Source organism: Bacidia gigantensis (assembly GCF_019456465.1).
Source record: "Bacidia gigantensis strain McMullin 20006 chromosome Unknown contig_74, whole genome shotgun sequence".
Lineage (NCBI taxonomy): Eukaryota > Fungi > Ascomycota > Lecanoromycetes > Lecanorales > Ramalinaceae > Bacidia > Bacidia gigantensis.
In genome coordinates, this window is record NW_025408613.1 from 1,405,824 (window position 1) to 1,431,591 (window position 25,768).

General features: G+C 51.0%; 9 protein-coding genes across 9 annotated transcripts; 2 read left to right on the forward strand and 7 right to left on the reverse strand.

Annotated features, from left to right (window-relative positions):
* Window positions 1-353: 353 nt before the first annotated feature.
* Window positions 354-1,292, reverse strand: KY384_000808 (uncharacterized protein; the record flags this gene model as incomplete). The annotated part of the gene is made up of 1 exon (XM_044809342.1): window positions 354-1,292. The coding sequence occupies one exon, from the start codon at window positions 1,290-1,292 to the stop codon at window positions 354-356; it is 939 nt and encodes a 312-aa protein (XP_044665329.1).
* A 285-nt stretch (window positions 1,293-1,577) lies between these two features.
* KY384_000809 (uncharacterized protein) lies at window positions 1,578-3,791 on the reverse strand (the record flags this gene model as incomplete). The annotated part of the gene is made up of 8 exons (XM_044809343.1): window positions 1,578-2,283; window positions 2,343-2,574; window positions 2,632-2,712; window positions 2,759-2,911; window positions 2,968-3,117; window positions 3,152-3,170; window positions 3,323-3,482; window positions 3,601-3,791. The coding sequence occupies 8 exons, from the start codon at window positions 3,789-3,791 to the stop codon at window positions 1,578-1,580; spliced, it is 1,692 nt and encodes a 563-aa protein (XP_044665330.1).
* A 1,634-nt stretch (window positions 3,792-5,425) lies between these two features.
* Window positions 5,426-6,898, reverse strand: KY384_000810 (uncharacterized protein; the record flags this gene model as incomplete). Its single annotated transcript, XM_044809344.1, has 1 exon — window positions 5,426-6,898. The coding sequence occupies one exon, from the start codon at window positions 6,896-6,898 to the stop codon at window positions 5,426-5,428; it is 1,473 nt and encodes a 490-aa protein (XP_044665331.1).
* An 857-nt stretch (window positions 6,899-7,755) lies between these two features.
* KY384_000811 (uncharacterized protein) lies at window positions 7,756-8,507 on the reverse strand (the record flags this gene model as incomplete). The annotated part of the gene is made up of 3 exons (XM_044809345.1): window positions 7,756-8,123; window positions 8,192-8,217; window positions 8,263-8,507. 3 exons carry the CDS (start codon window positions 8,505-8,507, stop codon window positions 7,756-7,758), a joined length of 639 nt encoding a protein of 212 aa, XP_044665332.1.
* A 2,792-nt stretch (window positions 8,508-11,299) lies between these two features.
* Window positions 11,300-12,154, forward strand: KY384_000812 (uncharacterized protein; the record flags this gene model as incomplete). The annotated part of the gene is made up of 1 exon (XM_044809346.1): window positions 11,300-12,154. One exon carries the CDS (start codon window positions 11,300-11,302, stop codon window positions 12,152-12,154), a length of 855 nt encoding a protein of 284 aa, XP_044665333.1.
* A 717-nt stretch (window positions 12,155-12,871) lies between these two features.
* Window positions 12,872-13,309, reverse strand: KY384_000813 (uncharacterized protein; the record flags this gene model as incomplete). The annotated part of the gene is made up of 2 exons (XM_044809347.1): window positions 12,872-13,122; window positions 13,282-13,309. 2 exons carry the CDS (start codon window positions 13,307-13,309, stop codon window positions 12,872-12,874), a joined length of 279 nt encoding a protein of 92 aa, XP_044665334.1.
* A 728-nt stretch (window positions 13,310-14,037) lies between these two features.
* Window positions 14,038-16,142, reverse strand: KY384_000814 (uncharacterized protein; the record flags this gene model as incomplete). The annotated part of the gene is made up of 6 exons (XM_044809348.1): window positions 14,038-14,203; window positions 14,768-15,028; window positions 15,060-15,226; window positions 15,278-15,770; window positions 15,823-15,871; window positions 15,929-16,142. The coding sequence occupies 6 exons, from the start codon at window positions 16,140-16,142 to the stop codon at window positions 14,038-14,040; spliced, it is 1,350 nt and encodes a 449-aa protein (XP_044665335.1).
* A 1,583-nt stretch (window positions 16,143-17,725) lies between these two features.
* Window positions 17,726-19,843, reverse strand: KY384_000815 (uncharacterized protein; the record flags this gene model as incomplete). Its single annotated transcript, XM_044809349.1, has 4 exons — window positions 17,726-18,112; window positions 18,168-18,295; window positions 18,344-19,329; window positions 19,386-19,843. 4 exons carry the CDS (start codon window positions 19,841-19,843, stop codon window positions 17,726-17,728), a joined length of 1,959 nt encoding a protein of 652 aa, XP_044665336.1.
* A 2,350-nt stretch (window positions 19,844-22,193) lies between these two features.
* KY384_000816 (uncharacterized protein) lies at window positions 22,194-24,076 on the forward strand (the record flags this gene model as incomplete). The annotated part of the gene is made up of 3 exons (XM_044809350.1): window positions 22,194-22,494; window positions 22,547-23,172; window positions 23,225-24,076. 3 exons carry the CDS (start codon window positions 22,194-22,196, stop codon window positions 24,074-24,076), a joined length of 1,779 nt encoding a protein of 592 aa, XP_044665337.1.
* Between the last annotated feature and the right edge of the window lie 1,692 nt (window positions 24,077-25,768).

A 25,768-nucleotide genomic window follows, 5' to 3' on the forward strand; every position in this document is an offset into this window, starting at 1 on the left:
CCCCTATGACTCCAAGTCAAACGCGTAGCCACAGTAAATTCGGACAGACCGAAGTTGTCCGCAGCTGTCCAGACGCGAAGATCCGCGGTCGTGGCTCAGTCGAGAATGCAAGCTCATTTGTGTGAGCCGTGACCATCAGGCGGATAGTTTTCCATCGTTAATAGGAGGTAAGGAGCTACGCGGAGGTGAAGTAGCTTAAAATACCCACCGGCGTCCTTCCACACTTGAAGTGTCTGCTCCTGGGCTGCGTTTCGAACCATCAGTCGTTCGTTATGCTTGTGTTCTGAACAACAGCAGACAGACATGAACAATGGCTGCGGGGTGCTCTTATTCATCAAATCATAGATACTGTGTTACTGCTTTGGTGTAGCCCAAAACAATCTCGACCGTAGACTCCGCGGTTTCCTCTCTTCCCCTGGCGATGGTAGCTCTGCCTGCGATAGCGTCTCTTCAGTCTCGCCAGCGACTCCAAGCTCCTCAAAGTCATCTTCTACTGCCAGCTGTGCCGCCAGCTGTGCCAGTTCATCTTCTTCAAATTCCACCATCCCCTCAGCCGCAACTTCCTGCCCAGTCCTCTCCTTGTCTTCCAAGACCCTTATCCGCTGACTCAATTCGTTATTGAGCAGAACACCCACGATAAGAATCAAGACATTGCCGACAACCACGAACCCCAGAGTGCCAAATACCAACCCAAATGTCAAGGCCCTCGCTCTTTCGTACCAACTCCCCGTTTCTCTCCTCTCGAGAATCCTAAGCCTCTGATTGGCAACTCTCAGCTCCTGATTACTCTTTGATAGGGTCTCATGTTGGCGTTTGACCATCTTATGGGCTTCTCTGAGCTCTTTCACCACCGTGGTCTCTTCTGCCATAGCATCATTCTGGGCGTCGATGACAGGCTGGATTAGCTGCTCAGGTGTAGACGCTGGAGGAGGTGTCGGAATTGTGGACTTGTTGGAGGATACAGAGGCCTTAGGCGTCTTGGAAAAGCCGACGGCATCTGGGACGGCCTCGGCCTCTGCCTTCATGAGCTGTAGGTTCGAGGAGAACGCCGTCCGAGAACGCCCGGTGGCTTTTGAGTAGTAGCCTGTCTCGCGGGACTGGGAGAGGCGAGCGAGATTGTCGAAGGTGGCATTGAGACGATTGCTAGTGTAGAAGCTCCGTTGGCATTGGCAGTAGGCAGGTATGATAGATCTGGAGGGCAACATGTGGGATTTGGCCGATTGAGGGAGGCAGGAGGATCGGTAACGGATGGGTGTAGACTGAGTCTGCGAGTTACGAATGAGAGACGCCATTGCTGGTAGGAGTGAAGTCTCTCCGGAGTGGAGAGCAATCATTGTCGTGGCCGAGACTAAGTCTACCCCACTACGTTGGGCGACAGAAGACTTTGTAGAACTATGGCGCTGGTTTTGAGTAAAGAGACAAAAAGCCTGCCGTAATCCTTAGCATCCTATACATCGATAGACCACAACGCTTAAGACACACTCCCACCAAGATGTTCCAATTCAGCTCAAGACTACGATTAAGATGTTGTAACCAATCTCGCTCGCGCGACCACATGCTCATCCCCCCCCCAACCTTCAGAACAGCCAAGCAACAAATTTCCTGTAAAACGATCCTCCCTTCCCTTTCCCACCCTTTTCATCCATCTCTCTGTCCTTGTTTGCCAGAAACTCTTCTTCTTCCGCATCAATCACATCTTTCCCAGTATAGAAATCGGCCTCCAGCGGTCCCCATGTCTTAGTCTTCATCCTAAACTTCCAACCGAAGATCATAAACAAATACAATGGAATACCCAAATATCCAGTGATGAAATTCTTGTAATCAAAACCTGGCGGGTCTCGTGTCGATACATGCACAAATGCGTCGAAGTTCTTGAAGATGGCAATCAAGATGCAAAACACCAGGGCAAAGTACGTGCCATACAGTCCAAATGGCGCTGTGTAGGCCATCTGATCCTTTGTAATACCTTGCGCGCGTCGAGCTTTGACAAAGTATATGTGAGTCACCAATATCGAGATCCAGGTCAAGAGACCAAAGATGGTGACAAGATTGACGAAATAGCCGAACACCTTTCGCGAGTCATCCGAGACGTTTAGGAAAGCGATGCAGGCGATGAGCGAGCAGAGCCCCAGAGAATACATAGGGAGACCGCGTCTGTTGGTGCGGGCAAAGATGCGGTGGGCTTTACCTTCTTTGGCGATGCCGTAGAGGGTTCGAGTGCCGATATAAAGATCGGAATTTGAGGCGGAGAAGACGAAAATGAGAATGCAAGCATTACTGATGCTTTGTGAGAAGGAGCAGTGCCAGTGGATGAAAGTGAGTCAGGAAAAACAGAGACTTACACAAAACCAGGGAGAGCCTTGATACCGCTCGACGCGATTGCAACTACGAACGGAGAAGCGGAGGCACCTGTGCTCTGCTTATTTGCAAAGGAGAGGCGGGGCGAGTTATACGGCACGAGGGTGCCGATGAGGAGGACTGAAAGGACGTAAAAGACGACGATACGCCAGAAGGTCAGCTTGATCGCTCGTGGGATGACTTTACGCGGGTTCTGCGCCTCGCCAACGGTTACGCCTTGGGTACGTGTAAGTAATGAACGTCCATTGTCATTGAGTGTCGTTGAAAGCTTACCAACAAGTTCAGTACCCAGATAAGCAAAGACGGCGGTGACCATGGTGGACCACAAGCCAATGAAATTGCCTGCTGATCCCTCTGATGGCACGTCAGCCGTGGAATTTACAAGTTCGGCGTGGCCTACTTTTATACAGCGGCTTGAAAGCACCAGGATCATTCCAGTATCGAAAGCCTTTGCGATCGTGGTCTGGTCCACCACCAAGCATGAGGATCAAGGAGAGCAAGAGCAATCCCACGATCGTTAGGACTTTGATTGATGAGAGCCAGAATTCGAACTCTGATACATGTCAATCTTCATTTCACAAGAGGGTGGGTAGGTTGGCGTTGACTGACCTCCGAAGAATCTGATACCCAAAAAATTGATGAGAACGATCGCGACCAGGAAGACCGCTATGAAGACCCCCGGATTTACTCTGTCCCTATCAACCCAGTATTGGATGACCAACGCTCCAGCTGTCAACTGATTAGGCGTTGTGATGAGATCTGCCCATGAAGTCAGCTTCCTTCATCCCAATACCTCCAGGTCCATCACCAGCCTACATTTAAACAAATAAGTATATCCCAGCGAAAACCCCAGCGCCGGATCGCAGAACCTAGCCGCATACTACGAACCTTTTCGTCAGCAATCCTCCACCCCACACTATCCACCACCATTCCCCGACATGGAAAAAAAAGGGGTGCGACGTACCCCAGTAAACCCACTCTCCAACGGCAACCACGCCGCCATCTCCCCCAAAGCGCACATCACCATATAAACGACAAACCCCACAATGGTATAGGCGATCAAAATACTCGCAGGCCCCGCTTTCGCGAGCGCGGCGCCCGTGCCGATGATGAGACCTGTCCCACTATATTTTCCCTTCCCTGTCAGCAACCCTTCCCCCATCCAACCGCCAAGTCAAGCAAATCAACTCATTGTGGGAAAGAAAATGAAAAAGGGAATGGGACGAGGGGGAAGAGACATACATAGCACCCCCAATCGCAATCATAGTGATCTGCCTACTCTTCAACCCCCGCTTTAGACGCGTCTTGGGGTCTTTCATATCGTCCAATTCCATCGTCTCTGCGGGACGACCGGGGGTGGGGCTGGAGGAATCGCTGCTGGAGAAAGCGTGGACCTTTTTCTCGCTGCCGGATTTGCGGCTGATGAGGCCCATTTTTGTTGATGGGCGGGGATGTTTTGGGCCAAGGAGTCGGGAGAGGTGTCGAGGAAGATGATGGCGGGTCAGGATGATGTTGACTTAGGCTCGCGGAGCGATTGGGGGTGGGGTACCTGTAACCAGAGCGCTGGGTCAGGATGTGGTGGTTGAGGCGCTGGCTGGGGCTGAAGTATATATTTATATACACAGACCGAACTACCGTATCGATCGTATCACAGCAAGTTCCCACAGTAAGATCCTCTCTTGTTATCGTAACGTGCGTCTTATCACTTCACCTCCCAGACGACTAGACAGTGAGAAAGATTTTGTAGATAGCGCTTCTACCTACGTCCCACCGCCCCGTTTTGACTGATAGCGAACTCGCTCCCCCCAACAACCTGGCAGATAATGGTCAGAGTTGTTGCCAAGCACCCCCCAGCAGTTGCAGTCACATGTCTCGTGAAAAAAGAGAATTTATGTGGGGATCGTCGTTATGCGATCACGCCATTTGCGTACGCCCAGCCTTGCCCAGGACTTGGCGAACTGGGATATCCGCGTTCTCTTGTAAGGTAAGGTAGGTCCGAATGCTTTTGCCAAGATGTTTTTGGGGGGGAGGATCTTGCTTATCTGTGAGTGAGACATGAAAGGGTGTGTGAGAGTGAGGTGCGTTTAGGGTCGTGATGAGAGGTAGTGGCCCCACTGTGGTCATGGGGCGCTGGGGGTGGTTTTGTCCAGGGCGCCAGACCTTGGGACCCAGGGGCGGCTACCCTAGAGCACCGCCTAAGTTCCCCCGGCGGCTTAACAATGCTTCCGAGGCTACCTTAGGGGCAGTTCGTCTCCTCACGGTATATTAGCAATTTGTTCATATGCAATGGTTAATGACTTACGCCATCAATGGTGTCGTTTTAGGAGCAGCGAAGTCCTGGGCCAAAATCTTTCATTGGCGCTCGTTCGTTGCTCTTGATGGTATGCTATCAGTGGTCTGTGTCTACTCTAGTATAGAACAAAATGCAAATACGTTTGGATGAGGATTGCTCGCTTACGGGCTTCTTGGAGATGTCTTTAGAAGGTCAAGTCAAATCAAGAGGGTTTCTTGGTACTAAAACCAGGTCGAGCGAAACCGAAGTATTTCCTAGTTTGTCCATTGACGCAGCTTGCATGCGCGCTAGTTTCCTTTGAGCGACAGTGATGGCGCCTGCTGGAGGTTACAATCGTGTTCTCAGTCAGATTGCAGTGTAGATAGGCTGCCTTGACAACAAGGCGGTGCAGGGAAGCCTAATTTCAGCGACGGCGACTTGCATAAATGGCAAACATCCTCGCGGTATTTGAAATTGAGATTTCCACTTCCAGTCTTGTCGAAATTGAATCATGATATACAACAAGTCTTTCTCGTCCATGAGCGGTACAAGCTCACCACCTTCTCCCATAACTAAGCAAACGAACGCAAACTATGTATAAAAGCATTTCTAAGTGCTTCCAACTCATTGACCCCCTCACCCACCGCACACGCTATGCATCCTCCTAAATTCCAACAAACACCGCAGGCTATGCAAGATATCTCAGTCACTCTTTCAACCCCTCTTTCACCCCCACCCACCGCACAACCTATGTATCACCCCCCAAACTCCTCCAACCGTCCATCTCAACAATCCCTAGTAAACATCCCTCCTCCCCCTCCTCTTCCTCTTCTTCGGCTTCACCACCATCCGACTGGGCTGACAAACCCGCCGCTCAATCGGCTTAGCCGCCTCCCTAGCCTCCCACTCCCGCTGCTCCCTCTTCAGAGCAGTCAACCCAAACATATAGCACGCTCTCTTCGAGCCCTTATCATTCTTATTCTTCACCCCGTTCCCCGCGTTACGGTACCAGAAGTGCGTGTTTGCCGGCGGCCACGCCAACATGCCTTCAATATCCTCCTGGATCTCCAAAGCCTCATCAGCAGTACGAGATGATCCGGCAGCGGTGCTGGCGTCGTCGTCGGAGGAGGAGGAGTCGAAAATGACCAGGCGGTCACGTTTGCGCGTACGGGCGCAGAGTTGCGGGAAGAGCGGATGCTTCGTGATGTCTAGCTCTTGGGCGGAGAATCCTTCCCACTCCGCGTCGTCGTCGGGGTTGGGGTCTGTCTGCTCGTCTGTTGGGGAGGGGGAGGTTGCGTTGGAGGGTGAGGTGGGGTTGGCGGGGAGGGGCGCCGAGGAGGAAGCTTGTACGCTACCTTCCCTAGATGTCGCTGGGGTTGGAGAGGGCGCGGAGCCCGGCTGCGAAGCTGCAAGAGAGTTCTCCCTGGTCGCTGCCGAGGTGGAGGGTTCCTCCGCCGGTCCGTCGCTGTGATCGCCATTGGTCTGTGCAACGGTCTGGTCACGCGTCTGTGGTGCTTCGTGATAGTCTGAATTGTCACTGGCGTCATCACGAGGATCTGGTTCTTTGTGGGTGTCTTCTTGGGCGCGACCAGCCATTGGAGCTGGTGAGTTTCCCTGGCTGTAGCTAGCGAGAGGGCTATCTTGCCCATTGTTCTCATTTGGGTTAGCGTTCTTCGCGAGTTGTCTCGCATCTATGGGAGAAAGAATTCCTTTCATGATATGAGACAGCTCGATTTCGATGCCGTTAGTTCCTCTGCTTCGCGGGGTATGGTTGTTGACCGGCGGATTAGTAGCTATGGTTAACTTCGGACCGGTTGCCTGTGCTTTCTTTGCCCTTACTGCTTCTGCTTTCTCTGCCCTCGCTGCCTTTGCTTTTTGGCGCTTCATGGTTGATTCATCGGGGATTATGGGTTTCGCATTTGCCATGACCTGCGTGTCATAACGCTTGTCTGTTGTGTTTTTGAGTTTTTGGCCGCGAGTTCGCGATCCGAGGACCTGAGGATCCCACTGAGCCTTGACACTGGCTTTGTATTTGTCGCTTTCTTCTTCTGTCTGCTGAAGCCAACCATGCCATTTTGATGCACATGAGTCGCAATACCATTGCTCCTGGGGTGCTGATTTTAAGCCCACGCATTCGACGTGATACGACTTTATTGTGCACGAAGTGCTGGCACACGCAACGATCTCACCATCTCCTTTACCATTGCACGTGCAGATGTTAAGAGCGGTTTTAGATTGCAAATTGGTGCTATTGTTGTCATTCGACATGGCTTAGAATTTTTCCGTCTGAGGCTACGCGTTCTGTGCGGGGAGCGGACAGTCCAGCAATCCTGTTGGGAGCAACTGAGCAAGTTCAGAGACGCGTCTGATGGTTGACGAATGCTGAAACTGATACTAGGTGTGCGAAGAGCTCGATTGGATCGAAGTGGTCCAAGTTCTGTCGGCGTCAAAGATGAGCAGTGTATGACGATGACGGTGTCAGAGTGAGCGAAATTCTCCAAGATAGTCTGGAGCGTTCTATGCGTCAGGATCACTACAATCGTCGCACAGCTCCCTCCAGCTCTACTGTGACCCGAGTTCGCTGACAATAGATGTCCCTACCCGTCTGACAATAGGATTCTGTTCTTAGGAAGATTTTTAAAAGTATCAATATCGGGCTACCCCGAAAGGGGAATAGTACACTCAAAACACCAACCTCTCATTTCCTCGCTTATAATTGGCGGTAATGCCTCAACCCAGGACAACTTCTAACAGCAATCTTCAATATATCTATCACGATACCAAAAATAGTCAAAAGATCTTTTTTCCATACTTCACCCAACGTCAACGACACAGTATGGTCTGATTACCTAATGGGCGCCAAGCCACCAACATGTCCTTTCCAAAAGAAAGGAAGCGACTAGAATCACTAAGCTGGAAATCTGCTCAGTAATGGGCAACTTGCTTGCACTGTTTGTCATGTCAGATCATGCACAGGTGACTTGTTGCGATTCATCAGATGGCTATGGAGTGCAGTGCCATCCGAAGGAGAGGGAATTGTGGGCAAACTTGCCTTTGATTATCCCCACGAGACAGCTGGATGCACACAAGTCAAATTGAGCTACGTACATAAGCGTATCCTGTGTTCAGCTCCCTTCTTCCTCAATGAACCTTATCTTACTGAGAATCCCCCCAAAGGAGCGCAGGGAAGTGCTGTCACTGGCGATCGAAAACCTCCCGTCTTTCAGGCTTCGGAACGAACAAGGTGGTACAAATTTCTCGTTGTAATCCTCTGCCAGCTTTTCCCTCATCATATCCCTTCTTGTCTTAAGATCATCAATACCCTCGGCTATGATGGTGAATGGCTCAAGTGGTCCGCGAACGAGCCTGGCCGCTGCTAGTGTCAACCCTTCCTGGCTCAACTTGTCTTCCCACTCTTCTATCATTTGGTGATAGTGTTGGATGTTTATCCTTGCAACGTTATGCACGAAACACTTGAGTCGGTCATCGCAGCCTGGACATGAATCAGTACAGCCACAGAGAAACCTTCACATGAACTTCTCAGGCGGGAATGCTTCTCACCTTCACCACAGTTCGAGTGACCTCGGCTGTCTCTCGTTAGTTCCAGAAGAAGTTTAACGACGCTTACTTACACATTCTCGTTTTCGATGGATTCCATTGTCGAGGTATCCAAATTGTATCGCCAAGGTTCTGACAGCGCTAATTGTTTCTCTTCCAGTTCTCCTAGTTCAGCTCGCCATTTGTCGCAAATCTCCATTTCCTTCGACTCCAAGTCCTTCAACTGAGTTCGCCAGCGTGGGAACATATCCCCAATCTTCATTTTCTTCACACCAAATCGATATCGCCAACGGCCTAGAACGACCATGATGAGCTCCATAATTAGGGTAAGGTCAAGTCTGCCTGAGGGTGAGATACTGTGGTGCCAAAAAGCTGTGAACAAGTTTTGAAGCTTGTGGAAAAAGGCAGTAGAGGGTTTATACTTATACGCCCAAGGGGTAGTACGCTTCAGAGTCGTACACTTTCGGCGGAAGAATCTTGTACAACGTCCCACAAGGCAGACTTCCTTGACCCCCGTATGTCACTCTCGAAAACGATGTCACGAGCTATGCATTGTACGACTGGGAGAAGTCGTCGAGCTCGAAACGTCGCACATGCATTCTCGGCTCCCTGTCCGACTCGATGGTTCTGTAAACAATGGTTATTGGATGGAACTGAAGCGAGCTAATGACTAGAAATGCCTGTAGAATACGTAATACGCTGACATGTATGAGAGGCGTTGAAGATTAGAACATACTAACGACAGCTACAATGACGTCTTAGTCAAGTACTCAGCAAGGGTTTTCCCTCAACATTCTCCAACACGTGGTCTATCTCTATGGGCGCATTCAGGCAACCCTTGTCCCTCGAAAGAATTACAAATCGCCTCAGTTCCTGATTGGTCTGATCAGAACGACAAAGCCACCAATTATATCTCCCCCTATCTTCCTTCCACGACTGTTTCCCGCAATCTTTGTAGGATCGTTGAGCTCTCTCACACTCCTGCTTAACGACCCAGTGGACAGACTGGTCCTATTTCAGCCAGGGTTTTGACACTTTGTCTTGCTCGCAGGCCTTCTGCATCGCTTCCAGTGCATCTGTCGATTCTTGATACCGACCCTCCCATTTATTGTATTCTTGATTAAGTCTTTTGGTATCTAAATGGAGGACCTTGTGGTGAAGGCGATGCGTGAAGCTTTCACAACCTCCATATGAGATATGAGCTGAATCGGAGCAGATCTATGTGTCTAGTCTTGCACAGGCGTTACAGAGTGAGAGGTTTTATTTAGTCATTGACACTCAGACGTTGCTGTAAAGCCTAATTAGTTTTCAAAGTGTTTCCGATTGGGGTAGGAAACCGACAATATTCTGGGGGTAGACAAGTCCTCTAGCATATGAAAGCAAGCGAAAGAGACGAAGATATTATTCACGCGGTCTCAAACTGCGTCATAAACGCGTTATCAATGGCACGTCGTATAGGGCAGGGCCTACATGTCTCAAAGCATGTGTAAAACCTCGAAAACTGCAAAGTATGAGTAGGCTATCTCTATCATACAGAACCCTATAGTATGGTAGCAGTACCTCCCCTCTTTATTACTCCAATTCCATCGCAGTCTCTCCATTCCTGACCATCGCTAACCATCATCCTGCACTAGGCCCAAACTTTCCCACCCCAAAGCGTCCGGGGTCAGGCTGAAGCTTGGCGCTCACTGCTGCCCAAGTTCCATCTTTAGTCACCCTCGCTTCATCTACCCATCTTAGATGTACATACGAATTTTGCTCTAAATTCGGTGGGAACTGCATTTGCACTTCATTATTTGATGGTTATTGATAGCCCTAGACTCTAGATGCTCGATATTTCGATCCTTTGTGTCTGCGAATCACCTTTATCATGGGCAATCATTGAGGCCTATTATGCTTCCGATTGTCTGCTACTCAAGTTGTTAAGCTATTACGACGAAACAATGTCACCCTGCATTTTTTGCCAATATATCCCCGTGAGCTTTTTCCACTCAGCTCCTGATAATGCGGAACATCGTGTGAGAACTATTTTGGAGACTAAAATTCCGGTTCCCTCGGTTTTCGTCTTGCGAAGATCACAATGGGGATGTCGTCTTCGCAAGATTCTGGTCTCTAGTCAATGTGTTAGAGGACTTCCTGGAGAAATGTCCAACCGTCCTACAAACCTTCGCTTGGCTATGATAAAACCTCACCAAGGCTTCGTTCTCTGCATTGGCATCGATGATCACAATCATGTGTTCAACTATCATATGCCAGACTCGTTCAGTAAGACTCGCCTCATCAGAATGAAGGTCATTGCTGTGCACCTGCTAACTCCACCAAGATAGGCAGCTCCCATTGGCGCAATTATCCGAATCGAAAGACGACGTTCTATTGATGAGATCTTGGCTGAAAGAGTGTCAAGACAAGCACATCCTGTGCAATGCAATCGATGAGCTATTTACACCGAAGAGAGTATTATTCCTTGAAAAAAGGCTTAATAAATTACGCATCAAGCTAATTAGTTCCCAGGATGTTAAGCTTCAAAGACCGGTATACGCGATATTAAGTCATTGCTGAGGCCCCGACCTCGAGTCTTGGGTTATAACTACGACTTTGAATCTCACAGAGAGAATAGGGCACATTGAATTTGAAACCTTGCTATTGACATTCCAAGACGCTGTGCAAATTACAGTAAAGCTAGGAATTCACTACCTTTGGATTAACTGTTTCTATATTGTCCAGGACTTTAAAGAAGAATGGGCCCAAGAAATCAGAATTATAAGCAAAATATACGAGCGGTCAATAATAACACTTGCAGCATCAATATCGAGCAACAACAGTAGGGGCTATCGCGTAGAGAGAAGCACAAAGGTAAGGGTCAACCCCCTAATTGATATTGTAAAAGCTTCGAAGAGAATTCGCATCTTCACTAAATCTCTAGTGGATTAGAACGATACCTGGGGCCAAAAACCGCTTTATAGAAAAGCATAGACTTTATAAGAGCGCCATCTATCACGACGGAGTCTCTACTTCGCCGACGGTATATTGCTATGAGAATGTAAAACGTCGAAGGCTTCGAGCGAGCTACCGTGGTTGCAGATGGATATCCAGGATCCACCGCCATTCCTAATGCCCAATTCGACTGATGAGAAATCTGAATACTCACCGTCATTGATCAAAAGAGAAAATTGGTTCAAGCTTGTAGAGGAATACTCACGACGGAATCTGACTCATGAAAAGGACAAGGTGCCAGCAATACTGGGACTTGCACAAGCTATGACAGCGGAGTATGACACTTACTGCGCAGGATTATTCACCAGCCAAATACCATCATCACTTCTCTGGAGGACCACAATTGAGTTCTTGGATGAGGGCACTGTGCTAAGAAGGCCCTTTCAATACAGCGCCCCTAGCTGCTCCTGGGCCGCAGTAGAGGGACCAGTCTCTTTTGACAGCCAAAGACTCTTCAATATCGGAGAAGGTCTCAATTATGAACATAGTCCTGATGATTTTGGTGATTTCACATTGCTACAAGTGTTCACTAATACTCCAGAAGCCGAGAGCCTTACGCCGGATCGAAAGAGTTTTATCCAGCTTCGTGGCCGCTTTATCTCATGTCAAGCTGCCCCTTCACCCCTTTTTGAAGGCGACCGTACGGACACAATTTTTACAGCAATGGATCGCAAAGAGCAAAGGATAGGACTCGTCCACCCTGACATACCCACTGAATTGAAGCCCTACCAGGGATTCTTTTGCCTAGAAATACGAAAAGAGCACTATGCATCTAAAGACATCATGCCTTACGAACTGTTCGGTCGAAATATTGAGCTAGAAGACGAGGAATCTTCAAGAGCGATGGTAATGGGATTGGCACTGGTGAAGGATGATGAACGTATTGGTGCGTGCAAGCGGATAGGACTCTGCCGCTGGATGATAAGATCGTGCTTTGCCAACGCGGAAATTGTCGATATCAAGATCTACTGAGGCAGATTGAACCACCTGGGTGTGCGATAGTGACTCGGCTCATTTATCACATTTGATATAGCTAGCGAGTAGAGTATTTCAGCCATGAACCTCATCATATGGGTAAAAGATGAGGCCCGAGTCGGTAAAATGGGGGCCTATGATTCAAAAGACATGTTATTGAATGAATGAACGAATAACAGTGCAGCGAATCAAGATACATAATCACAGCCACCAACAGCAATGGCTATGCTGGTCTGGAGGTCATCTCAAAGAGACAATCCCACCCACTCCTTCAGCAGAATCTATGACACTTATACGGACCCTTCACGATTTTAATACGTATCATACAATCCGTCAACGTCGTCTTTATCAAAATCGAATCGCGTCTCCAATCAACTGGGCTCTCAATCGGGACCTCGCACGGTCTTTGTCTTCTCCTTCATTCAATCACCAAGGGAAATAACGGCAATATTGAATCCGATGCGCGAATAGAACGATGGAGCATGGATGCATGTTGACTCAAGTAATCGCGGCTCTAGATCTCGGATTCTGATTGGCCATCGCATGATATGTTCTTACATCTATCAACAAGCGTGCTATCTATGACGGTAAGCCGAAAGACGTCCCATCATTATCGGGTTCATTGAACACTAGGCTCCAAAATCATCAAGTCTTCTTTCACTGCAAGTGCATGCTGCATGTCCTAATCCTCTTCATCTGGCCAAAGAATACAGCTCATTCGAATTGAGGCCAATACGCTCCAGGAGCACGAATATTAGGGTCATCGCGTCTTTGTTTCGCAGTATCCCACTCCTCGTCGACCTGCTTCACGTGCTCCGCGGCGTCTTGCACATTTTTGATGAGTGCTGGTCTTGGGAGGTAGCTCCTCTGTCCTTGGTCGAATGCTATGAGAACGTCGCTAGCATTGTCTCTAGCCTTTCTTGCATTGTCACACTCCTTTTTCTTGTGCTCGGGAGCATGTAATTCTGCCGAAAAAAGTTAGAGATGCTGAAATTTCTTGGAATGGGGGTTGTTTGGCGATATACTGCAGTTTCCTTCAATTTTTACGGGAGGATCTTGATTTTCCGGCCTGGAGGGAGAGCTCAATAAAGCTTCATGGTTGTGTGGAAAGCTTTGAGGCTTACGCAAATCTGGGTTCGTAGGCTGGGCCATGGCATTTAAGTGCTGCGGCACCGGTCGTCGGGTTGTAGCCACATCTTTCTTGAACCAGGTAAATAATACACCGGCCCTTGCATAGCTCCTCAGAATATACTTCTGTTTTTACTCGACACATGTTGAACTGTTTTTTACTGTATTCAAAATTTGTGCTTGATCGAATTGTGATGGTAGAAAAGAACGGGATTTGAAAGAAAAAGGAAAGCTTTATAGCACGAGAACTCAATGCTCAAACACCCCTGCATCATACATATACCTCTGTGTAGCATCTTGAAGATGTCAGTGTGCAGCTCTTACCTGTCATTGGACCAGATACAGAGGCATCTTGCAACTCTGTGTAGCATCCTGAAGATGTCAGTGTGCAACTCTTGCCCGCTATTGGGACCAAGCACAGAGGCATCTTGGCTCGAACCTGACAATGGAGTCCGATGAGAAGAAGTGAGACTTGTATTGCAAAGCAAATCGAGCTAAGGCTTGACGGACTTGGTTCGTAGATTGATCGAAAACGTCTCACCCCGACGTGTTTCATGCCAATGCAGCTCTCGCATCAGTCCTCTAAGGCCACCAATAAAAGAATACAGCTGACCTACAGTCAACCCAACTCCAACAACGCCACGTACCAGTCAGCCAATTTACCAATGCACAGTGCCAAACGAACAGATAAACCGCTCCTCTTCCATCATCCTTCGTCACTCCGCCTCCGAGTGCATCAACAATTCCACCATCTAGAGGACCTTGACCCTTATCCCCTTCGAATCCAGCCTCGCGAACGGCGCGAAAAGGTCATGCACGATCTCGACATCGCTATCGTCCGTCTCGTACAGCTCGAAGTTGAACTTCCCCGGCGCGAACACGGACGCGATGGTTAGGTAGAGTTCGCAGTATGCGAGACTATATCAAACATGCGTCAGCAATGCGTTTTTCTCCGCGTCTTCATTTACCTTTTCTCCATGAGAAGGGCCCCTTCACTCTGGGCGGGAATAACGGGAAGGTCGGGAAAAGAGGTGGTAGGGAGAGTCACAGACGGGATAAAGGAAGAAGGGGAAACGTACTTCATACCCAAACACGACCGACTCCCCTTACTAAACGCGACGAGATACTTCCGGAGACGGCCGGCGTCGGGCTTGAGCCAGCGCTCGGGCTTGAAGGCGCGCGGGTCCGGGAAGAGGGTCGGGTTCCAGTGGATCAGGGGCGCGGACATTGATACTGGTGTCTTTGTTTGTTTGTTTTTGTTAGTAGAGTAATGGTGATGGTGATGGGGAAAGAGAAAGGGGAGGTAGGGAGGAAGGGGAAGGGGGGAAGGAGGGAGGGAGGGCTTACACCAGCGGGTATGCTCCACTCTTTGAACTGCAAATCCGCGTCGGGCGAGATGCGCGCGAGGTGGGATGTTACGCCGCAGGACCACCTTGCTGATGTCAGATCTAGGGAACGTGACGAGTACATATCTCGATTTACCTGAGGCCTTCGGTGATGATCGCGTTCTGGACATCGTCAGTGATTTGCAGGATGTACGGTAGGGAGATATGTTGGATCGTCAGCGCACCAGATACGGCAGTTTCTCTAGCTCTGACCACCTGAGCGGTGGTTTCGACATCTCGAGGGTAGCTCCCAGCTCTGCTTGCAGGTTCTCGCGCAACTTTTGGTCTTTGATCAGGTGGTAGGCTATGATGGCTAGGGTGTGGCCTGTTGTATTCGACCTGGTAACTGAAATGAGCACTGCATCTGCCGTAGGATGTTTTCTGCTCACCCCGCCGTCATAACAGACCTGCCTTCTCCCACTAGTCGCATGTCTGACTTGTCCATCTCTGAGAGCTGCTTATTCGTCATCAGCTCAGAGAAGATAGTGCGCTGATTCGGGCTCTCTTTGCCGTCCTTTGTCTCAGCGCGCAAGTCTTCGACTCTCTTCTGGCAGATCTGTCTCTGTTAGTCCCTCGATCTAATTCAATCTCAAGGTGTCATACGCACCGTCGAAATACTCATAAAGGTAGCGAGTCTCGGATTCATCTTGTTAGCTACCGACCGCGGCATACTCCTCATCAGCTTCGACAGCCACCCGAACTGCTTGAACACAGGCGACATCTTCAGCGCATTGAACATCGCCTCCGCCCAATCGCGCCCCAGCTCCGGCTGCTCCAGCCAGCCCTGCGGCGAACCAAATGCGTATTCGCAGATGATGTCGTTTGTCAGTGCAAGGAATGCGTGGAAGAGGTCAATCACAACGCCGGTCTTTCGCGCGTCGCGGAAGCGTGCGTTGAGTTTTTCGATATCGGTCTGGATCAGGGGTTCAATGCGGGCGACAGAGGCGGTGGAGAAGAAGGGGGCTACGGCGTTGCGGCGGGCGCGGTGGAGGTCGTGGTTGAGGGTTTGGAATGTGGAGGTTTGGGGTCCGAAGGCCTTCATTTGCCATTCGTACTTGTCTGTCCGCCGAGGGCCGTGAATGTAGAGCTCGTCGTAGTAGCTAGGGATAAGATGAGTGAAATGAAGAGGTGCAGGAGCAACAGGTGTTGGACTCAGGATCATTGATGTGCAGCTCGTAAGGATTGATCCGCACAATTGGGCCTACATGCTGGTGTCAATTGCCGTCGTGTGGTACAATGCTGCTTCTTCTCTACGCACCGTACTTCTCGTGCATCTCAGCAATCTTCCAAAGATACCTTCCCTGCTTGCGGACATCATAGATGAATTCGTACCACAAAGTTGCAGCAGCTATCTTGGGACCTGGAAATTTGGCAAGCGGGCTGAAATAGAGACGGTAGACGACCAATCCGAGTAGGTAGGCGGCTCCAGTAACAAGCAGGATGCCCAATTGATCCAGAGTTGTGATTGCCATGGTCTTGGATCGTCAGTCAGGAAGTATGAGATTATCGAGCCTCTTGAGGCATGGGTGCTGTCTATGTACGAGGAAAACAAGCAGCCAAACGCGGGGCAGTTGCATCTTACCTACATCGAGCTACCCTCATTTGGGCAGGAGGATCATTCATTGGGGCTGAACGTCATATCTGCGGCCTATAAACGGCTCGGTTAAGGCACTGTGATCGCCACACTAACAACCGTTAGGGAGTAGTCCAGACACAAGAGGCGACGAGACCCGAATCGCAACGGAGTTGCCAAGAAGCTTCTTTTGACCGTCCGATTGCTTCAACGGTAAGACATCCCTAAGACTGTTGGCTGAGCTGTTAGGATCATTCTTTCAACATAGACTTGACTTGGCTTAATATGCCTTCAGGTATGGTGTATGCTGAGACCAGGCCTCATTCCAGAAGGAGTGTAGATCCTTTGCTCTTGTAATCCATATTGGCAACCCTCTGCTTCGCCAACCTAGAGCTATTTTCCAAATGTTCACTACCAGCCGTCGCTATGGGATCGTTCATTCAATTTTCTACCCAGTCAGCTTCAATCAGTGATGACCACGATTTGGTGCAGGGCATATTTGGAGGCTGCAAAGATGACCGTAAATGCGTACGACGCCGGTACTTCCAAAAAATGAGGACAACAGCTCAAGCCTCACACAATAACGACATCCATGCGGCACGCAAGATAATCGTACACGACGAACTCGGACGAACATGGCATGTGGAACAACCGGTCATCGGCGAGGCTTCCACAGCACACAGCGGACAGCCAACGCATAGATCGCAGGCCAAGTGACTTCATCACCATTTCAAGTGCACATGTTCTCCCCACATATATGTCCTAGCTCTTAACCAACCGCACAACCCCCCTTCCCCAAACCCCTTTACCAACAGGCAGGAGAGCACAGCTCAGCATGTGCACATCTGCGCAGCCATCAAGGCGCACAGCAGAAATAATCCTCTCTGCAGCCTCTTTCGCGATTCCAACCGTCTTATTGATCCAGCCTCTGCCCAGCTCTTGTAAAACGCCATGCGCATCGGATCCTCCTTAGCCCCAGCCATCTCCCCCCCGTCTCCACTAGCACCAGGGCATCCATAATGAGGCACGAGAGAAGGAAGGAAGGAAGGGGTTCAGGTCAGAGGCAGCCAAATCGAGGCCAGAAGGTAAGGTGGAGGCTGTGAGCAAGCGGTCAACAAAGCCGAGGGGGAGTGGGGAGGGGCGAGGGCTGCAGCAATGACGCAGAAAATCCGCGAAAGTAGCGTTAGGGATGGAGCAGCGCTACATGGCCGTCGACGCTGCCTGAAGCGTGCTCAAAGTGGGGACTGGTGGGAGTGGGGAAGATTGAAATTCTTTTGGGTGCACGCTCTGGGAAAGTGTCTGGTGGGTTTTGCACGAGAGGTGCCCGGCGAAGGAGGAAGGTACGGCGAAGAAATCTTTCGGGCATGCTTGTGAAGCCTTCATATTGTATTTTCTCACTCTCAATGCGTAAACACTTCTATAAGCTATGAGACTTCTTTAATAAATCTCGAGACTCGACGTATCTGCGGCTAAAAACCCATCTCATTCAAACAATCTCTGCGCCTGCTCCCAACCCCGAGTTGAAGACTTAGGCACTCCACTCTGACTAGAACTAGCCCTTGCACTTCCAGACAACAACGCCGTATCATTCGCCGCGCTTGCACCAACTCCATCTCCTGCAGCTGACACGGTCTCATTGTTACCGGCACTCATCGTTCCATTCCCCACGCTCACCGTCCCGTTTCCAGCAGCAAATCTCGACCCGTCTTTCGTACACACCACGCCGTCCTGTTCGACGTACAGCTCCGACCCCACACACGGGACGCAGTAAAACAGAGCGTTGGGATCGTACTTTTTCTTCAGGTTGAGGAGAGTGGGGTAGTTGTCGCCCCAGAAGACTTGCTGCCAGTTCGCTTCTGTGGGATCGCCCTGTGGAGTGAATAAGTATGTGGCTCAGGTAATATGTGTGATTGGGGAAAGATACCTCGCTCATGTATGCTCCGGTGTTTGGCGCGAGCTCGCGCAGCCCTGCCACGCGCGTGTCGCGGAGATTCGATTGGATGGCTGCGGTTGCGGCGGTGCTGTTGAGGAGGCTCCACGGCGCGGACATGGCTGGCGATACTTAGCAAAATGCAATTCAGGCGACGAGGGAAGACGAACCGGCATGCACATAGCTGAATCTCCACGCCGGCAGAACGGCATTACCGCCCCCAGCGGGCCTTGCCTCTCGCACGCCCTTCCCAGCCGTCAAATGCCCAAACAGCACATTCCCCGGCGGCGTGCTCTGCTCTAGCGCTATGCGCAGCTTAGCTGGGTCGGAGGTCAGAGCTTCTTCCGTGAGTAGTCGGGAACCTAGTCTGCCATCGTTGCCGACGGCTTCTGCGGTATTGGCACCAACCGTGTAGGCGTAGAGGTTCGGGTATTGGTTGGGAATACCACCAAAAGGCGTGGTGAGATTCTGCGCGCTCCACGAGCCATTCCGCATGCCAGCCTGCAACGGCTGCACCAGCTCAGTGGCATTGACAGCGCCAAAGGAGACGAAGATGCCGTAAAGCGAGCCGATGTCCCCCCCAACGCTGGGCTTGATGTAATAGTAGCATGTCAAACCCGCCTCATTCAGCTGCACGAGCTGCGTGTGGAAGTAAGTGCTCGCGTCCCACAGCGCGCTGTTATTCGTGCTATTCGTCTGGAACCCCCACGTCGTGACGGGCTCCATTGGGTACGCGCGCACCGTCACATCAACGACGACTGCGAAGGTGGATCCGCCGCCGCCGCGGAGCGCCCAGAAGAGATCCGTGTTCTGGAATTCGTTGCAGACTCGCGGCGTGCCGTCCGGGGTCACGACATTGAACTCGAGGGCTTGGTCCGCAGCGAGCCCTTTCTGCGCCGTGAGCGGTCCGTGGCCGCCGCCGAGGATGAGCCCGCCGATGCCCACGGATGGGTTGGAGCCGCCTACTACCTCCACGTTGTTTTCTGACGCGGCTTTGTAGGCTTCGCCCCATTGTGTGCCGGCGGAGAGGGTCATGGCGGAGGAGCCGGAGGACGAGTTTGAGGCGCCGGTAGAACCGGCGGGTGTGAATGATTGGTGGAAGACGGTGCTTTTCATGTTGTGAGTCCAGATGCGCAGGGAGTTGGGAGCGTTGGATCTTTGCGCGTGATAGATTAGCTGATGTTGCATCTCTCAAGGCAGGAGAACCCCTACCTGAAATTGTAATCATGTCCGGTCGCTTTCACGACCACCCGAATGTTGTATTCCTGCGCGAACTTGACGGTCGCCTCGATATCTGACGATGTTCGAGCGTCGACGACGTAGTTGGGATAGCCCTCCAAGGAGCAGTTGGCTCTGGCGTCTGGAAAGCAAGTATCGTCGTTGTAATCAAATGAGAAGGGATTTTGAGCGTGGAAGTCTTCCGTGAGCCAAGCACCAAGAGTGGCTTTGCATGCACCCTCATTGTAGTTTGGCTGGTCCTGATGACAAACACCTCCTGGAGGTAGCGCCTTGAGTAGCTTGCCCTGCAGAGTGGAATTTAGGGATGTCCATTGCTCGGGGCTGGGCCAGCCAGCTGAACCAGGCTTGTTCTTGCAGTCCGCTAGTACTGATACTGTAAAGGAAAGAATGAAAAGGGTAGTCCAGCTACTGATGGGCCTTAAACAGAACATAGCGATTGCAAGCGAATGAGGAATGAACGAAATTTGGTGAAAGAGCACAACGAAGGGATTGACAAGAAAACAAGAAATGAATTGATCAGAGATCAGAATATGTCACGAATGCTTTTATCACACTTTGCCATGTTTCTGCCCCCCTATAGTTTCATGGGGTTGTGTTCGATGCTTCTAGGAGTGCGGCTATCCTGGCAGGCTTTCTGGTCCCGTCAGTGGTGGGAAGGCTAATTTGGAAGACGAACTTCCTAGTCGGGCGAAGATACTGATCGTGTTTGCCACGTGCATGATAGAGAAATCGATATCATCAGCGCCTCGACTGTAGACTATGAGTCGATCAGCCTGGCGATACTAGTGGTTTAACCGCTCTTGCGGCAGTCGAGGTAAGGCTCATCCCGGGTAGATCAAATTGCAGGAGAATAGTAATCCCTTCTTTCTTGCATCAAGACCGTATCGTATCGGAAAACTACCGTTGCGATTCTTTTGTGTTCATGGAATGTCCTTACTCATTCTCGGGTGACGCTCCTTCGTCCAGGAACGGACCCTGCTGATTCTCTGCGTCCACATATTATCAGATAGAATCTCGTGGCGATTGTGTTACTATTCCATGCTGTCATTCCCGGCTGATCATGTACGGTAGCGATGTTGGCCCCATTGGTGGACCGAAGGCGCCTAGTAATTTCTCTCCAGGGTTGTCATCTCATGCTGATACGGCGCGAAAGAGAGAAATGGTGCCGTCGATCAAGCAGCCTGTTGGTCAGCCTTATGCTTCTGAGTATGCAAATTGAAACGCGGCTTGTGGAATTGGAGATGTGGCTGTTTGAAGATGGAACATAAGATGCCTCGCGCGCTGCCGCCGAGGAAATTGAGAGCTCTCGGAGCGGGCTAACATTTCCCCGAGATTGCCAAGACCGAATTTCCTTCAAATCTTCCCAAGTTTTCTTCATACACATGCTCTGTAAGACTGCGTTTGTGGTGCGCTCGACAGCTTCTGCTGTGTGGTCGGAGAGTCCTGTGTGGCCACATGCATGTAGGCTACTCGCTAGCCAAGGCGATGTTGATGTCGCAATACTGAGCTCGAAGCTTGCCCTTTCGATGGGAGGAAGAGGATGAGTGCCCCGATGAGAGCACGATCAAGGTCTCATACAATGATCGCAAATTCGAGTAACACTTTTATGCATGACAGGCACAGTCAGCCTGTCAAGTCAAGTCAAGTCACCCTACCCGCCTAACAGATGGCATGGAAATTTCCTGAGATCAAGGTATCACAACCACCAGATTTTAGATCATTGCATATTGATCGACGAACGAAACTATCACATGGAAGATTAGGTTACACGATATCTTCAAGGAAAACAGCGCCACCTCAATTAATTAAAGCGATCAGCAAGCACGTAAGATTGAGGCATGTTGGATTTGCAATGCTGACTGCAGGCTTGGCTTTGTGGCACGAAACGTTGGGAGACCATGACAGACTGTCTAGGCGAGTCGAGAACCCTTCGCCAACATCCTGATATGTCCTCAACGTCCAGATACACCAGCGGCAAGCGAGCCCAATAATACGATCCCCATCAGGTAATTACAGAAGTCTCTCGAACCCGAAATTTGAATATCCGAGGGAACCGTGACGCCTTAAGGCCTGGGCAGTTCGCCTAGGGACCACTAGGCTCAAAGCCTAAGCCTTATGTTCCTGTGGAGCCCCCGGGTAAAAGCTTAGTGGAGAACCCTAAGGTAGTATTCTTGGGCGGTGTGGAAATCGTTTTGGCCCTGTCTGCGTTGGCAAGCATGCCTACCAACAGATAGGTTCTCGGTCTCCGCCCTATGTGGTGGCACTGATGGTGGCCTTACTCATCCTGCATACTGCATTCTGCAGGAGGCCTGATACCGCCAGCAATCACAACTCGAGCTTGTCTACTGTTGCAACGCTTCTGGGTGGCGGATTCTAATTAGGGGACTCTTGGCAGGACGCCTCTCACTCTCACGAAATTTGCATTTCCTAAACAAGCATTTGACTGGTGGGTATTTCCGCTCCACCGCATGAACGGCGGTGATCGAACCTCCCTGGGCTTTAAGGCCACCAGCCAAGCCAGTCCCGCCCTGAGTAGTGCAGATACAACGTGCCTGGGCCATAATAGGAGTCGTCGCCAATTGGCGGACTCGCGTAAGGCCCCAAATTGATTTGTTTCATCTTGTCAGCCTCAGGTCAGTGTTTGCGTCTGGACCACTGCGTCTTTTGTATATGTAGCAAGATGGCCCTCCACGCAGAATTTCTTCTGTTGCCCAGCATTCTCGTTTGTAAGTCGTTCTTTCGCCGTCTTTTCATCTCGTCACGTCGAGTCATCAACAAGCCATGCAGGGTCTGAAGAGCCGCTACCGAGCCTTGCCTCTCTTTGCAAGTCCCCTTGAGGAGGAGGAGCACTCTCATCACCATGGACACCCCCCACCTCCAGGGCCGCTCAAGCACTCCGAGTCGGAGTTGTTTGTACCCGACAAGCAGTTGAGAGCAGAAGCCAGCGAACTCCAGGCACCGCATGAATCGATTGCATTTCGGGAGCGAGAGGAAGCCAGCTCCATCGAGCTATTCTACGACCTGTTCTTCGTTGCCAATTTGTCCACCTTCACTGGTGCTCATACCATTGACAATGAGACATGTGAGTCTAACCCAATTCGCGCACCTCTGCAAGGCCAACTGACGCCTCCCAGCTATCAAATCGTACATCGGGTTCTTCGCCCTCCTGTGGTTCAATTGGCTCCAAGTCACTCTTTACGACGTACGCTTCGGCGTCGACTCAATATTCGAACGTGCGTGTAAAGCCCTCCATCTCGGCGTCATGATTGCCTTCGCCGTTGTCGGCACGAACTTCACACCTACCGACACCGCCACAAACGTCTCTACATTCCGCCAATTCAGTGTGATTCTCTTGATCAGCAGGCTCGTCCTCATCGTTCAATACAGCTACATCCTCCTCTGGGTCCGAGGACACAAGAATGTCATGCTTCCCATCCTTGCCCACATCGCTGCCTTCGTAATTGGCGCGATTATCTGCCTCGGTCTCACCTTTTCCTTCAACAGTACCACAACCAGCGTTTCATACCTGGGCTGGTACGTCATTGCAGCCATGGAGGCGCTGGTGGTCTTCACCAGCACGAGTAGATGGCGGAGCATCAGCTTCAAGCACACCAACCTCAATGAGCGCTGCGGTCTTCTCACCCTGATCATTCTGGGCGAAGGCGTGATTGTGCTTACAAAAGCCATGACCAATGTAACGAAAGGCGAAGGCTACACCGCAGCCATGGTTGGGCAAATCATTTCCGCCGTCCTCATCATCGTACGTTCGCCCCTAGCCTCCACCTCTTTATACCCTCACTAACACCCCGCAGTACTTCATCTACATGCTCTACTTCGACCAAGTCGACGCCAAACGCTTCGGCACAATCCGTCAACAGTTTTGGGCCCTGGCCCATTTCCCCTTCCACATCTCCCTCGTCCTCCTCCTCGAAGGCTGCTCTCGCTTCATATCCTTCCGCAACGCCATCGAAGTCGTGCTAACCGTCCAAACCTACTTCGTCGACGCCTACGGGTCGTTCGTAGACCAAGACAATGTTTCTCTCCCCGACCTAGGCGCCAATCTCACCAAGATCGCCAACACCTACCTCAAGGACAACCTCCAAGCCGATCTCACAAAATACAACATCACGCCCTACGTCGACGCGCTCGTGGCATCCGGCAACGCAACCAGCGACGAAGCTTTCAATGACGCCGACCAGATCCTCAACACCATCACAACCGCCATCTTCAAGTACTTCAAGATCGAAGCGCCCAAATCCATGGCCAAAAAAGCTTCCGGAGACAAAGACCCCTTCTCCGACCTCACCACCATCCTCTCCGTCTACGATCTCGTATTCCAGTACTTCTTCGCCGCCGCCGGCTGCACCCTCGTCATGATGGCCATCATGGTCGCGCTCTCCAAGAAGGGGAAAGTGGCGGGCGACTACGCCGTCATCTCCATCCGGGCAGTTATTGGGGCGGGATTGGCGTTGGTGGCCCTCGTGAGCACGAACTACACTGCTAGGGATAATTTCCTGTATACACCGTGGATGCTGCCGACGGTGCTGTTTGCCATTCTCATCGTGGTTATCGTGGATGCAGTGTTTGGGTACCTGTTGCCGGCGCCGAAGGCTGTGGAGGCCCATGGACATGGACATGGAGGTGCGCATGAGCATAGTGTGTAGAAAGCCATTACTTGGGTGCGAGAAGGTACGGCTGGCGTCAGGACTGACTTGTTTCGTCTTGAATTAGCGAAAGTGGTTTGTCGAGATCGTTGGCAAGGTTCATCGATGACTTTATGATATCTTCTAATCTATTCACTTGAGCAAGAAGCCGCTCTCCCCTTCCTTCTGTGCTGTTCTCATGCATGAGTCCATTCTGCTAAATCTGCACCACTTCGGCTGGCGTGGTCTTATCTTCCACCTTCGCCTGCACGCCTGCTGACACGGTGGCGTGTCTGTAACGCTTTCCCTCATCCATCCCCAATCGACTAGCAAGGTCGCACAGCAACACCACTCCAGTAAGCACAAAAGAACTTTCAAGTATGACACAAGTTGAGCTGCCTGGCTTGAGCGACGTGCTCGTACCAGTCTGTTCCTTAGCAGCCCCCTCCTTTCCTCATCTCCACCCCCATCCCCATCTACTCCCGTGGTGTCTCCCACTATAAGGCGTTTGCCAGGCCTGTGTTTGCGAAGCCGCCTGCACCCTCCCCACCCCTCCTTGCTACTCGGTGTGGCTGATGAAGCTCCCCCCTCCTCGCCCGACGTGCCTCACATGTCTCGACGTCCGCGCCGACAATGCCCTGTCCAGCAGTCTGTACAATCCCTCTCCCCTTCCCCCCTCCTCTGTCCCCATCCTCACAAAATCTTTCCAAACGCCCTCAGATGCCTCTCGTCCTCCACCGCACCCAGGATGCACAAGTCCGCCATAAGCTTTCTTCATCGTCCGGCTCTCTTCGCGGTCGAGAGATGGTCGACGTGGCGGTTGGGGTCGTTTCGGCTTCCTTGTGGCTTTGGGGGTACGCTTTTGACGTTTGTTCATGGTCGTGTTCGCCTAGTGGACGAATTCATTAGCGGGATAGGGGGGAGGAAGGGGCGTGGAGGAGGGTTACTGCGGTCTCTGCACGCTTTTTTTCGTCGGAGTTGTTAATGCCGGGTGGTGGGGTTGCTTTGATTTAAAGGAGAGTGAAGCAGGAGAAGGGGGTGGGGACGGGGAAGGGAGGGAAGGGAGGGCGAGATTCATGCCTAGCTAGGCTTTCCATCACGAGGGCGCACTCTCACGCCTGTTTACCGAGGATCTGGTTACGGGCGCAGACAGCGTGGGTGTGGTAGCCCACGCAGCGAAGCGCGAGACGTTCGGGTGCGAGGAAGATGTTCTTTGGTGCTTTTGCATATGATGAAAAAAGGGGGGTTGATGTGTGTTCGTTTGTTTGGCGAGGGCTGCTGTCTGTGGGAATTTTAGGGAGGGAAAAAGGGAAGGATGGGAAAGGGGAAGGATGGGACCTTAGCTCAGTTGAGAGAGAAGCGATATACCGACATAAATATATAGGGTGCTGAACTCAGTCATATGGTCCGAGTTGTCCACGATGTAAGTTGTATATCCTCAGTATGAGACTGTGTAACTTCCCAGTATCCCACGGTGTAGCAGAGGTAGTGTTTCTGTGCTTGTAGCAAACCTAGGTCACCCTTAAAGACGAGATTTTATTCCTGCGGGGGCTTCTTCGGAATCCTCAGCAGCGCTCGCAGGCTCGTGGTTCAAGGCTTGAGACACTACGCCAAATATAGGCTACACACAGATAGTTGCCGCGTCATCATCGTGAACTCAACATCTTAGCACGATCAGCAAACAAGAATTCCGAGTGTAAGTCAGATGGGCAA